This window comes from Tympanuchus pallidicinctus, unplaced genomic scaffold, assembly GCF_026119805.1.
Source record: "Tympanuchus pallidicinctus isolate F22 unplaced genomic scaffold, pur_lepc_1.0 scaffold8, whole genome shotgun sequence".
In the NCBI taxonomy this organism is placed as follows: domain Eukaryota; kingdom Metazoa; phylum Chordata; class Aves; order Galliformes; family Phasianidae; genus Tympanuchus; species Tympanuchus pallidicinctus.
The window spans coordinates 10689429-10704667 of record NW_026294802.1 but is presented as its reverse complement, the minus strand read 5'-3'; the positions used below and the strand labels follow the sequence as shown (position 1 = coordinate 10704667).

General features: G+C 41.9%; 1 protein-coding gene across 1 annotated transcript in view; it reads right to left on the bottom strand.

The window, feature by feature from the left end:
• The window catches only part of POLR3B (RNA polymerase III subunit B), a 67766-nt gene extending 54708 nt beyond the window's left edge, over positions 1–13058 (bottom strand). The window contains exons 1-9 of the mRNA XM_052668591.1: positions 12927–13058; positions 12572–12604; positions 11377–11433; positions 11222–11286; positions 10653–10728; positions 8585–8685; positions 7346–7437; positions 6082–6199; positions 4990–5098 (exon numbers count right to left, since the gene is read on the bottom strand). Coding sequence (XP_052524551.1) covers positions 4990–5098; positions 6082–6199; positions 7346–7437; positions 8585–8685; positions 10653–10728; positions 11222–11286; positions 11377–11433; positions 12572–12604; positions 12927–12998 — 723 coding nt within the window. The 5' untranslated portion in view covers positions 12999–13058. The remainder of the gene's footprint in view (positions 1–4989; positions 5099–6081; positions 6200–7345; positions 7438–8584; positions 8686–10652; positions 10729–11221; positions 11287–11376; positions 11434–12571; positions 12605–12926) is intronic.
• Between the last annotated feature and the right edge of the window lie 2181 nt (positions 13059–15239).

Below are 15239 nucleotides of genomic sequence, written 5' to 3'. Positions count from 1 at the left end.
ACTAAGAAAGATATGCTGATGTAGTAGCCTACAAATAAATCCATGTATTCTCTTCTGCGTTCTGAAAAACCGGTCAGAGCTGCACATACAAATCCACCTGCATGCAGTGTGAACGGGGCAAACAAGAGACACATACTGGTATGAGATGTTTTCTTTGTTAGTAAGTTCAGGACAAGTGCAACACAAGGGCTATCTTCTCCACTCACCCCCCAACAAAAGGAAAAAAAAACACCAACTAACCCAAGTCCCCCAGACAAAAACCCACTCCTGAATTAACTTATAACATCGTTAGGATAGTAACATGACATTCTTGGGTTGCTACCTGTGTTACAGGAACAACGTCACGGGGTAAACCATGACAAACACCAAAGATGTGTGAAGTGCTACTGATCCCAGGACAAAGCTGATAGGAAGAAAATTAACATTAAAGCACAGTTAGCCACAAGTTCTCTTGTTCGTTTTTGTTTGGAAGGCAATGCTGCAAAAGAACAACTTCACAGGAAAGTGGGGGACAGAAGGAAGGGACATGATGCAAAGGGATGACTTAGAAAGAGCAGTGACGGGATTAGAAAGGAGATGGCAGCAAGATGATGAAGAGCGTGGTTGGAAGTCTAGCAGTCAATGGATGCAATAGATGTCAAAGCAAACATTAACAACACTCATATTATTCTGGGTTCAAGTGGGATAAAGCGCTCCAACTAGGGTCAACTGCTTCCTAGGACTGGGGAGGATCCTGTTGCACAAAGTCTGTATGTGTATGTGTGGATACACACACTTGTAACACACGATAAAGTGTGCATGAAAGAGTGAGAGCCCAGTTCTTCCTCCCCCAGCTTGTGTCTTAATGATGATGTCTAGGCGTTTCCATGGCACTTGCCTAGAATGTAGCTCTGCAGTCCATCAGGCTAAATTACAGAATGGAGACAGGCAGATGACTGGATTAAAAAGATGTCAGGGAAGTTCAAGGTTGACATCACAGACAGAATTGGTCTGGAGCTTTCATAATTCTAAAGATACGAGCTATGAAACTGTAGCCATGGAAACACATGATTCTGCGGGTCCAGCAAGACCACCACTCAGCTGTTCCTCCAGGGTTGCATCTTAATGGCTCCAAGGCTAACATAATTTTTTTTTTTAATATGAAACTCAACCCACTGTTTACATCTTTTGCTGCAGTTCTTAGAGCATCTCCCTACAACCTCAAGATAATTCATCCAGCAACTTGTAACATAAAATTCAGCTTTTGAGCCCACCCTTGGCTACATATAACTCTCTTCCTTCTCCAGCTGGTTTTAATGCAGCACTCAACCTTCATTTACTTCAGCGCCCAGAGCCTACCCAATCCAGGCCATACATCCAGACCAAAAATAGTCTTTACCTTAAAACAGCTCTAATTCCCTGCAAAAATGGCAGCAGCATCTCATCTGTAACCCGATGTTTTTCAAAACAGGAACAACAGACACTGTAAATATTGCTCTGGTTGCATGTGTATATTAACTAATAAAGCAACCTTATTCAGTAAGCAAGTTACTTTTGTCTGATGCTTTCTACTACAAGGAGTTTGAAAATCTTGGCAGATACATACTTTAGGGGACAAAATCGTTCATTTTATACTACTTCAAACCAGAAACTGCATTTACACATACAGGTGCTGCACAAGTGCTTCTGTCTCTTTCAAGAAAAAAAAAAAGGGAAAAATATTTGTGTTAGCACAGCAACAAAGGACTAAGTGCCCAAAAAGTAAAGAGTAGATACTTTCAAGTTTGTTCTAGTCTACTCTCAGGAACTTGTCTATTGTAACCTATCATATTTCATTTAGTTGTGGTCAATGCATTAAACTCCATAAAACCATGGCCTACATGTACTCATTCAGCACAACTTGCTGCTAAATCTTCTAATATGCCAATCACGAAGATTCTTACAGGTCAGGATGGCAGAAGAACTCATTCAGGCTTGCAGTTTAGAACAGACTACGGTAAGGACGAACTGCAAGGCAGATGCTCCTTCTAGGACGACCCTGCACAGGCCGGTTCCCCTACCTACCCACCTTAAAGGACCTTTACAGCCACACCACTATTTCCTTCTGTATAGAAAGGCAATGACAAATAACCAGTTCTAAATTACCCAAAAAAGGATGATGGTCACAAACCAGTTAAAGAAAGAAAGATTTGCTTACCCATCCCAAAGATCAAGGCTCACCAAATACTTCAGAAAGAAGGATCTCTAGGTAAAGAACATTTCCCTGTGGCTGCCAGCCTCTAATTGAGGCTTAGGGAAGCTGGTTCCACCCCTTCTGATCACACAGGTGAACTACTTTCACCTGTGCTACCAGGGCTCCCTGTGTCCCTGCACCAGGTACTCCATCATTGGTTCAGTCTGTGAGTTAGCAATTCCCATGCTCCTTCCCTCCTCATAAAAGAAAAGAAAAGGTGGGAACAACATACAAAATCATATAACCATTAAGGTTGGAAAAGGCCACAAAGATCAACCAGTCTGACCATCAATCATATGTTCAGGCCTTGCCATAAAACGTTGTCAAGATGTGACCATGAGTCATGCCTGAAACAGGAAAGTGACCTTAGATTCTAGTTAAAATAAGCACTTTTTGAGCTTTAGGCCTCAGCTCTGTTGGTCATTGGTATCTGTAATGCCCTCTACTTCACAGCCCTTGCACTTGAGATGAAAATGTCTAAGGGATGTTATTACCTCCACTTTGGAATTAAGGCATGGGCAGTCAAAACTTCAGACCTAAGACTGTGTATACAACTTAACTTCAGCCCTTCCAGATGCACACTGTGATACAACCTCTACGTTAGAGAAGGAATACTTACTAGTAACAAGTAAGATCCACATTCTGTGCCCTTTCTACTGAAAAGAATTATTCTCCTTGTTTTTCCAACAGATGTCCTGAGCAGAATACTGGAATACTGCTGTGTGAGAGCTGAGGTACAAGGGGATCCTTTGGTTAGAAATTTTCTAATTTCAGAGCCAGAGACTTTGTAACTTGAGTTCTAGTAGTTAAATAAAAGCTATATTTACATTCCGCAGTGACCAAGAAGAAAAACATCAGAAGGCAGTGTCTTCTTAATAATTAATTCAAAAAACTATTGGGATTATTAGTTTGCAGCTGGAGAATCATCAGCAATGGAACAAAGATGTCTCAAGTTCACGTGACATTGAAAGAAAAAGTAAGGAGAATGATGTCTCACGAATTCATTGAGCACTAGTCAGGAATGGGGCAGTCAGAACAGTTAAAAGGGGTGCACCTAATTCCCTGCTGGACCAAATCGATATAAGGCTGTGAAAAGCACTACTGTGAGAATGTCCAACAACTGCAACCCCTTATTTAATAAATACATTTAAGTAAATATGCAACAGTTATCTGGAATTTTAAAAGTATATAAAGGCAGGTAAATAACTCTAACTCACATAGTTGGAAGGTGATCAAATAGACTATATAATGCTGCTAAAAAGAAAATAGAAAACCCACAAACCAACCCACAACCTCCTCAGACTTAATAACCCTGAGCAGTTACTCGTGCCTGTGGTCAGGTATTTATCTATACCAGCAGGGCGTGACAAAATGTAATAAAAGTCTGTTAGTGAAGGTGGAACCCAGCTGTTTGGTGCTTGAGCAAATGGATTATGGGCTACATTAACACTTTCCTGTAACAGAAAAGTTATGAATTTAATTCTGACATTCTTATGTGCATTTCTCCCCACAGATGGTCTCTCTATCTCTTTCAACACTGGTCACGGAGACCAGATGATTTTCTCTAACCTCAAGTGATCAGCATCATCCGACATAAGACATTTGCTTCCCATGTCTAGAATCAATTATCTAGGTATATTCTAGAACCAAACCCAAAGCACTTCTCACAAGGAAGCTGATTCCTACAACTCAGAGCTGTGGTAACACAAAGCCTGTAGTTGCAAACTTCAGCATGCAGCACTGCTGGCAGGAACTTGATGGATGATGTGAGCGAGTGCTGACCTCTGCTGGCAATATATTTCCTCTGTAATTATCCCTTTGCCAGCACTTGTTTGCCATGAAGCACTATAGGTGAAGACAGTAAAAGAGGTATAGAAGTTACTTCTGCTGGCTGGTGAATCTAGGGGGAAGGCCCTCGGTTTCCCGCTAGCAGCAAGTATCCCTGAGTGAATCAAAACGAAAGTGACAAGCAGAAGGCAAAATAGGATAGTCTGTGGTTTCACAGGCAATGAGGGCCATGGCACGATTCTGTCACCAGCTCAACTGGCAGGGCAAATACTCCACATTCACTCCAGCTCTTGCACTGAATCAAGTCTTTTCATTGGTCTCATCAGGGACCTCTTTAAAACTTCATAGCTGTCTACATTCACTGCACTGAAGAGAGGTGTGCCTGAACCAGAGATTCTGAAGGCTGTGAGACTTCATGAGTATCCTGCCAAGAAATAAAAGCCACTCTAGTTATCTTTAAGGATTTAGGACTTGGTCTAAGAACTGCAGGGCCTCCCTAAAAGCAACCAGTTGTCTTCATGGTTATGACTGGAAGTTACATAGGTCCAGTTCATGGCTATGTCATGTCACTGCATCTGAAATCAAAAGATCCTGAGCCCCTCAGCAGCTCAGGGGTTCTGGGGAGAACAAAACCAAAAATGGAAACTCTTAACGTAAGTTTGCAACACAGTTCATTAGAAAGCAAGAAAAAAGAAAAAACCTTTACAACTTCCTGCAGCAACATGACAACAGGCAGAGAGACTTTACAAAGCAAGAAGGGGTAGCAACTGTTTGTCTTGGCACAGCAACGTTCTCCTTACTGAAAATAGCAGTGCTTTTCTCCTTTTTGCTGGACAACAAAGACAATATCCCAGGGAAAAAAAAGCTTGCTTTCTTTTTCTCAGCCATGCCACGTCTTTCTGTACATATTAACTTTTGAGAGCTGCAGTCGATCTTCATTTTTTACTAAAGCATGGATATGTATTTTTTCAAACCAAGAGTTGTATTACCTTAAAGATGATAGCAATGGGAATATCTTCTGACAGGGTGTTATGCCTCAGGTAAAATCTTCCTTGTTTCACAACCAAGTTTGTTCTGCTCTTCTTCTCATGAGTGGAACTAATGGTAAAAAAACAAACGTATTATGTGGAACATAAAGTTTGCACTGACACTCCAAGAATCTTCTGCATAAAACTTGGCAAGCTCGAGAAATCATTTAGCTGAACTAACATTGTGTTTTCTCTTTGAAAAATTACATGACAACTGCCAGATACCATCCTTTAGCTCCAAGATGGTGGGCTATTATCATCTGTGATCTGGAAGGCCAGCATTAAGCTTACACGTGCACAAGCCCACACTTTTCAAGAGCATCTGTGTATGGTTTCACCCCTGGTTCAGACATAACCAGCAAGGCCAGTCTGTGCACAGATACTGTGATATCAACAGTAACAAGACAACAGACTTTAAGTTGTACTTTTTGCATCATTTAGGAGAGATGTGGGAGACCTCTAGGAAAAGACAAAATAGCCCTGACATCAGACAGTGACAAGCACTATACTACGCCAGCAGGCAGCTGCCAATAGGCAAAAAAGATAAATAAAACTCAGCTGAGGAGGAAAGGCCAGACTTAGACTACTTTTCAATTTTCAACAATTTCTGAAGTATAAAAAAAATTTGTTTCCTTCTCAACTGCCTTTAGAAGTTTTAACACCAATTTGATTGAGGCAGTCAAACAAAAGGTTACACCCTATTTCCACAGCAGTGACTTCACATTACTTGCTACGAAATGAGGTCACACATCATCAATTATGAGGTTCAACTTGTTATATTAAAAATTCGAATTCGCTTTTCCTAGTCTAGGATGAATACTGAAGCATATGAGCAATTCCCACTGATTTTCAGAGGACTGCTCTCCTAATAGATTCTGGGACTGACATCTAACCATACAAAATGACAGAAGCAAGAGAGGAGCACTGAACACTTACACTTATTCTCCATTAAGCTATTTTAGAGAGAAAGCTGCTCGGCTACTTCAACTACAACAACTAATGCTCAAATTGTCATTTTTATCTTCTTCATGTAATTGCAGGCATCTACCATACCTGGTAACAGAAGCACCCACTGTGCCTTTTCTATCAGCTTCCACAATTATTCTGTTTTTGGATAACTGCTCTTGGATAAGAATGACTTTCTCTACACCTTTAACGATGAAATAGCCACCTATTCAAAAGAAAAGAAAGGTTTTGCATATCAGTATCCCTGCACCTTACTCACCTCTTTCAGTATCTTTGAATCAAAATTATTAGACAGCAAACAGTGAGTATTTAAAGGACAACACAGGAGAGCAAATTTTCCCTTAATAAAGAATAAACTGTCTAAAAGCTATGATTTCCAGGAAAATATTCCATTAGACTAAACTGGACTTTTGCTAGGTTCAAATCCAGTCTTGGGGATCTAAGAATGTGTTTGGAAAGTGCTTGGACAGAATAAAAGTGGCCAGAGAGAGCTCTCAGTCAAACTAAACACTGTAAAGTTGGAAAAAAACAACTCTCAAACATCCAAAGTAACCATGTTTACTTAAGGATATTATAGAATCATTAATTTTACAGTATTGCCTGCCAGAAGAGTATATCACAAGGACATCACAAGAGAGCTGGCCATTTCAGATACTTGTTATAAAAGAGTAAGTCTCCCTTACTTACTTGCACTCTCCAGCACTCCAGGAAGAAATTTACTTTGTATTACTTTTAAAAATGTATTTCAATGTTGCAGCTAAAACAATCTAAGGAATACGCACATAAGCGATGTTTGATTCCTGCCTTAAATTGTAGCTGTCTACTCATGCTCCTCCAGCACAGAACAGTATGTCACCGTATTTTCCCATCATGAGCAAGCACAGTCCAGCATGTGCTTCAAAAGCAGTCTATTAAAAGCCAAGACCTTGCTTGTTAGAACCCTTCATCTCCTCTCTGCATATTAAAGGTTATCATATAGCACCTTATTCTTGCTTCACAGAATGCAGTAAATGAAGGTTCCTGCTCTGGAGAATACTGTTTTATTCCTCTGTTTCCTCTCTTCCCTGATCTATTTCAATGCCACAAACTGGCCCCATCACTACTCCCTTACAATACATCTCTGTACAACGCTATATGCACATCCCAACTTCTTCAAACTTGCAGAGTGTCATTTCTGTGGTTGAAAGCTCTGTCTGCAAACACAAACATCCCCTGCTGTTATTTTCAAAAGCCTGATGATTTCTTTTAGCTACAGGTTTACATTTGAGAGTTCCCACAACGACTTCACAGTGGTAAGAACCATAGCAATGGGGTATTCACCTGCTCAAAAAGAACTTGAATGGAAACGTACCTGGGTCTAAAGGACATTCGTTGAGTTTTGCAAATTCTGCTGGAGTTTTTCCAGTAAGAACACAATTGGAGCTACGCAGCATGATAGGCATTCTGCAAGAAAATCACAGTTACAAGACAGAACACACTTAAGGTACCTAAAACATAAGCAAAATACAAACAACAAGCTTTTCCTTCAATCCAGCCTTATTTCACAGACTTTCGACATAACTTTATTTTTTAATGGAGAATATATGTTTTTTTTGAAGTTTCCTTCACCTATTGCATACATCACAAAATGACTCAAAGAACCCAAATTTAGATGTTCTTTTAAAAAATGACTCAGACCAACAAACGGTATGACACCTCCAGAAGCACAGGGTTCTAACTGCATTATTGTGCATCATGTTCTACTGACAAATGGGACGGATATTTACTATAGGAAGTGTAGCTTTTTAAGCACCTATCTTCTCTTTCCTGCCACTATTCCAGCTTTGGTACAGTCACATATTAAACAATGACAGTAATCCAGAGTTGGCCTTGAAAAATCTTGTCTACAAAAGACATCTTTGTTGCCTTTAAACAGAGCTGTGCTATAACTGCCAGCTATTTTGCTTTTTTGGTATGGTTAAGAGCTTGTCTTTTTCTCACGCCCGTTATTATTTCTTTATGAAACCAGATGTTCTTCACAATATTAATACCCTCAAGTCATTTGATAGTTGATAGGAAAACATCATCAGTAAATGATACTCATCATTTCTCCAAAAACTTTGCCTTGGCTCTAAAATAAATAAATTTTAAAGTAGAGTTTAGTCTCATCTGGGGGAACCAGAGCTTGCTTTACTCATTTCACCCTCTGCTCCCACAGACACCTCTACATTTTATGTATGAAAGACTGAACAAAACACCTTTGGCTACCAAGTAAACACGATTATTCCCGTTTTGCAAAAAAGGTCATTTGCAGCTCTACTTTTCTTTCACACAGTTTCCTCTAGCTTTATATCAATACAAACATAGGCAACATTCATCTTTATATCAATTCTAATAAATAACCTTCTTTGGAGGAGACCAATTTGCAAAAGCTTTTCAAAAATCAGATTTTGTAACGGAGCCTATGAGCCTTACTGTGTACAGCTACTCATCAAGATTTCTCTATCGCCTCTTAAGAAGGAAGCAAGGTTGGCCTGCATTTATTTTGCAACGCAAACTTTTCCCAACACAGCAGCAAATAACAACAAGTACCAGAAGTTTGACATCTTACCTGCCAATGGGTAATGCATTACGGATGATCCTCTGGCTACCTCGGGTGTATTCAATGTCCACTGTAATCGGGGCAGAGTAAGTCATGTCTCTCAGGCGGCACTAAAAACAGAGCAGTCCTATGGTTGGGTGGCTGAACAGTGTCTCAACACATCCCATGCTCTCTTTGTCTCTCTCTTGCTCAAGACTCAATCACTGCTATACTGATCTTCCTGGTCTGCTCTCCTCAGACTTGCTCTATCACTGTTGCTAACCCTTAGGTACTCCTGTATCTTCATGCAAGACAAGGTTTACTGCATATGCAGAACACAACAGAGCAACTGACAGAAGGTCATTTGTGACCTCATTGCATATTTTATACCTCTGACCTCCAGAACTGCAGATTTATCAGAATCCAGATGGCTAAATTTATGGTCCTATACAGCTTTTCTGTGTATTGACTATGCATTACTATAAGGGAATTAAGACTATACTGCACACTGAGGGTGCATCTGTAAGGAAAAACAAGCCTCAAGAATCACTGCAAACTGGTTACTCCTTCTCACCACATGAAAAAGTAAACAATTTCTCTAGTAATAAAATACTGATGTGTACAAGGAGATATAAAATTGTGACTCGTAGGAAATTGGATCCCACTATGCTCCTGGCAACTTCATTGAAACTAAAAGTAATTGACAAGATATTCACTTCTAATCACTTCAAATTCATCTGTACAGTTGACCAAACTCACACAAGAACTGTGTAAGAAGGAGAGTTAGATCACTTCATCAGTATTACCTGAGAAAAACAAGGCTTCAGTATTCTTTGTATGTGCTTTGTCCACATAAAACACACTATAACCCATTGAAAGAAAAAGAAACAATATCTAGCAATAGGCATTAGTGAGAATACTTGAGATACAAGAGTTGGTTATTCTAAATTCAGGGTGAATATGCTCCTTGAAGCATTTATTCTGCCTTCTTGTGCCTGTACAATCACCTCACTTTACAACAGACAAGGATTTTGATTACCTTATTCTTAGGCCTGAGTTAGCCACTATTTCTCACATGCAATTTCATTCACATATAGAAAAATCTTTCTCATCTCATTTTGTGCATGTTTAAATATATTGATTTAATGCTAGCTTAAAAAATTGTCAGAACCATGAGGTGGACTCTATTACATTTAATTTATTGTTGATGGCTGAGTTATTAGCTTTACTTAAAACACTTCCATTGAGCTAAATGAGAACTGAGCCAGGTTGTAGAACACAGCAATGTGGCCATGCACAAGAGGCAACAACCAGTAGAGGGCTTTTTTACAGAAACTCTCCCAGCCACAGAACATCTCTATGAAAGCTTAAGTGAACCACATACATTACATGGGAAAAAAAAAAAGGGAATAATAAATAAATAGATACAATTTCAAGTGTGAACTATATACAATAAAAAAGAAAGCATGCAAAATGGCAACTGATCTATCAGGTTGACAAAAGGCTGCATGTAGATAAACAGGAAAAAGAGACGCATGTTCCAAGCTCTGTTTTTCTTCTTCCTTATATGTAAAGAAGCTAGCTTACTTTCTACCAAAACCAGCAGGCTTCCTAATTCCAGTCACAGCATCACTTGTTCTTCAGGAGTCTTTATTTCGGACGTGCACAATCTATCTGTTAGCCTACATGCTTACAACGGGGAAAACAGCTTTACATGCAGTCCATAAGACTAACGTTCTGCTGCAGTTTGTAAGTTATTATCAACTTCCAACTGCTCAGAATTTCTGTATTTGCTCTCTATCTGACTCAGACTTAAAAACTGCAAGGGATGTACTTCCAAAGAAGACTGGGTCTGAAGTGATCTACAGTGCAAAATGTAGCTGCCATGAAACACTGAACACAACTATTCACACATGTCAGGGCAATAACAGAAGGAAGAGTTACTATGTGATGTTTAAATATGAAGCTTCTTTTTACAAGCATGTGTTGAATCATAAAACATGGCACGCTTGTGCTTGAAGTAAAATCAGATGCAGCAGTTACCCAAGGCATTACCGAGGTCAAACAAAGAACCCCTCACAGACACAAATATCGGTACCTCGTGAGGCGATACAGGTCGCGTCACATTGAAACTTTCTTCCACATCTGGAGTACCCACATAGATGTTGAGGTATCTGTAACACAAAACAATCTCAAAATGAGCCAAATGTCTTCCGGGCAACCTGAAGGAAAAGGAGTTCTACAACAAGTAGAAAATGAATTTGCTTCGATGTGAAAGTAGGTTGATTAACAATAAGCAATGATTCTTCCCAAAGTAAGCCACTGTATTTGAACACTGTTATAGTTAGTTAAAACTTAAACTGCACATACGAAAATAAACCCAGATCACCTTTGCAAAAAGGGAAATGGAGATTCCCCTCCACCACCTGAAACTGCTAAGTTATGGAAAGATAGTGACATAAAGCATTGTTAACAACAGAGATAATTCTATTTATCAGAATTATTATGTAAGCATCTGTGTGTACGTGCTCCAACTAAGGGGAAAGCATGCAAGAGCTTTACTTCTTTTACGCCCAGGCTGATGCTTGTAAACACTTCACAGTCAATAACAAACCCATGTAACTTTATGCAAGCTACTCCTGATAGGGAAACCAGCTTTATGCTTACTTCAAGTACCACATTGGATCAGCATCACTTGTCACTTTTTCATTGGCTTTCATGATTTTCTTTATCTGAAAAAAAAAGAAAAAGAAAAAAGAACTGAATCATTTCTTTTTTTTCTGACTACTAACAGCCAGCCCCTTCCCACCAGGAAAACATACCTCCACGTTGATAAAATAGTTGAATGAGTCTATGTGCTGCTTCACAAGTCCTTTCACCTGAAAAATACATGCATGCAGCAAATAGCATCAGCTTTAATAACACTGATCATATAAGGCAGACTTGAAATTGAAATATAAGCATTTATAAGTGCTTCTGAATCACTGTTAAATTTTTTTGGTGGACAAATTTCTTAGAACTGTCTGAACAATCTGTCTGGTTCCACACTATATGTTTCCAAGTCTACACCAGAGCTGAAACAGAGAAGTAACTCAGGAAATGCAAAAGCAAGCACCAAGCAGATTCTGAAGTTATATAAGCAGAAGATAGTGACTGCATGTCAAAATATCTTTTGTCTTTTTGTAGCACAACTAACCATTTGTGTTACTTGAGAAAGCAGTGATCTGCAGCCTGGGAAAGGCAGCTGCCAGAATGAGAGGGAGCCAGTGAGAGCAGAGAAGTGGGATGTTAAGGAAGTTGATAAAGAAGGGAACAGCCACACAAGGACAAGACAGACTCTCATAATAAATCTGAATTTGATTTCTAGGTAGGAAGAGAGAGCACTTGCCCATATGTAGTATCACAGAACCAACAGCACCCTGTTTTCCTGCAAGATCACGATGCCACAAAAAAAAAAAAAAAAGGCTGCAGGGACTGTACACTGAGAAGGAAGGGAATTAACTAAGTCAGGCTGAAAGATGCCTGGTTGAAGGAGGCAGCACTTCCAGAAACTGATTAGAGAGGTGCAGAGGTGGCTGCTGTTCTGCAGAGGTACCTGTGTGTATCATAGGCTTCACCTTCACCACACAGTACTTTCACCACACTCTGCCCCTTTCCATTCTCACTTCCAGCTGCCAACTACCTGTTATTGCAATTCATTTTAAGTAGAACTGTGCCTTTACCTCACACCAGATTATGAGAATAGCACTGAAATCAAGCAATCTTGGCACTCAACCGAGCTCTGGTATTTGTGAGCAGAGATATCCGCACACTGCAGCCTCTGCAGAATGCATATCTGGGTTTCCCTGCAACAAAGACAACTGCAGATCCAACAGCAGTGCTTGCAGGGAGCTGATATAAAGACCACGAGGAGGGCGTTGGGGTGCAGTAGGAGCCTAAACAACTGCACTGCCCTGCCAGAACTGTGAAGCACAAAGAGCTCAGGGTGTTCCCGCCTGGGGCGGTGCATCCACTGACCTTGAGGAACGCGGGTAGGAGCCTCCATTTCTCCTGCAACCAAAACACACAGCGGGAAAGTTGGTTACCAAAGGGTGACCAAACATATATGACAGCTAGTAATGGTTTTTGACAGTAGTTACATTTCACGTCACTTAGGAAAGAATAAAAGACCGCCCAAAGTCAGCTCAGACGAGCAGAAACACCCCGAGGGATGACTGGGACCATCTCAGCAGCCCCACGTGCTGCGCAACACCGACCAGGGGCAACACCCAGGCGCCAGCAGCACTCTCAGGTCACCCTATTGCCGCAGAAGAATCGCCGCTCCTCGCCCCGCGGCTTCCCCCTGCCTCCTGCCCTCCGCTGCTGCCCTCACCTCCACTGCGCTCACGGGGGCCGCCGCCCGCTCCGCCGTCACGGCGCCCAACTCCGCCGCCAGCGCCTCCATCTCACCCGGCGGACCCGGCGGAGCGTGCCGCGGTGTAGCGACCAAACGGCTCCCTGCTCCTCCTCGCGGAGCCCGAACGTTCCGGGCACGGGCAGTTCCGAAGCGGTCCGGCCTCGCGCGGCTGAATGATTTGTTCCTAGCGCACAAATGCTCCAAACAATTCAATCTTCCCTTGAATGGCTCCGCTTGTTTTTTTTTTCTGGTTTTGTTGTCCTAAAAGCAGATTCGCCTCCCGGTGTGCAACGAACGAGTCACTCATCACATGCTCAGAGGAGACATTGCTTATTTCTTTCAGGATTGCAAACCTGGGTGCTGGTGGGTTTCCATAGGTCACACGCAAGCACAAAATGATCTGCACAATTTTTATACACCAAAGTTATGGAGTCTGTATTTTTCCAGCCTGTTCTCCTCATGATAATGGGTCAGTGACAACATTGCTGACTCCACACTTACACGGCTACTCACGCTCAGGGGAAAAGTCTGCATGTGGGCTGGGGTCTGTGTGACCTGTGGGTGTGAGGATCTGTAACCTGGTTGAGATCTGTGGGTTAAAACTGGGCACCAGACAAAGGACATCTGGTGGTTGGGGTCCACTATAGCCACCCAAACCAGGGGGAGCAATTGAGGAGCCTTCTCTCATCTGCTACAGGAGGTGCCAAACCGCAGGGCTCATCCTGTTGGGGAAAGAGCTCTCCTGCCTCTAGCATGAGGAATTCCACAGAGGAGGCAGGAAACCGCCATGGCTGAGCGAGGGCCTGCTGGTCAGTGACATCACCGAGCAGCGGGCTGTGATGTCACCAAGTCTTATGCCTGGGCTCCCACCAAGTGTGTGTGTGCGAGGCTTGGAGCAAGCATTTGTCGTGGGTGCTGGGCTGTGCCTTGGGCACTGCTGGCAGTGGCCCTCACTGCACATCCCTACAGCCATCACTTGCATTTCCCTGACCTGTCTGGCTCAGGCAGCTGGAGCCCCACAGGGTGCACGTGCAGCAGAAGAGGTGAGCTGGGTGGGGACATGTCCCCAAGGGTGGCAATGAACGCTAGGACACGAGGAGCTGCCAGAGCCAGGGCTGCATCCTGAGGGCTCTCTGAATGTGTGGAGCATGGGGATGAATGTCATCTCAACTCTCCAACCTTAGTTTTCCACAAAGTCTCGGCTTTACATGGAACAGAGCTGAGGCACAACAAGCTCTGTAAACAAATATTTGCAATCAGGTCTGAGCAAATCCATGCAGCAAACTGAAGTTTAATGCTCTTCTTTCTCTCTCTCTTCTTCCTTTACCAATTTCCCACCAAAGGAGGTGGGAGAAATGAATTAAATCAATAACCAAAGGCTTCATTTTTACAAACCCTTTAACCATTAGAGCTCCCAGTCTTCACTGCACCCTTCATAGCCTCCCCCACCCCAGCACACACCACACATGTAGAAGAAATACTCCCAGCCTGGCCTTAACCATATTCAGTCCATGCTCTGTACTTCAAGGTTTCAAGTAATTGTTTCATTCCTTGATGTAACCCCATTCTGCCTGTTGAGCCTTTCTATTCTGCAGTTAGTATGCATTGCAATACGGGGCAAAGGCCCACTGTCATTCATCCTTAATTAAAAGGACACAAGCAGTGGAGTGGTGAATTAGAAGAGCAACAGCATACTATCTCAGAATCTGAGCTTACAAAATGTAAGAATATGACTCATCAAATGCAGCCCTGACAGAGGAACAGGAATTATTTTTGCATTATTAAGAGAATCCAACAACCATCCTGCTTTCAGCACAGTCTCAGCACATTGTATCTGTGCCCAGGCCATACCTCAAGTCCATCAAAACTAGCCAACCTGGGCAGATGATCGAGATAAGGGAAAAAAGCAATATTGATACATTAACCACCTTTAATAAAAACTTCATTTACGAATATTCCACCAGCCCGTCACATTAATGGAATTCCTCGGCAATCAAAACAAACTTCTAATTACCCCCACTCATCCACCAGTCTGAAGCCTGTTACGATTAACATACTCCTCATAGAGTGTAGCTATAGAATCTATAAGGTTGGAAAAGACTGCTAAGATCACCTAGTCCAACTGCCAGCCCACCCCCACCACACCCCCCCAGCCATGTACCTCAGCACCACATTCACACATTTCTTGAAACACCTCCAGGGACGGTGACTCCACAACCTCCCTGGGCAGCCTGTGCCACTGCAGCACCACTCTTCCTGAAAAGAACTTTTTTTTTTAATATCCAACCT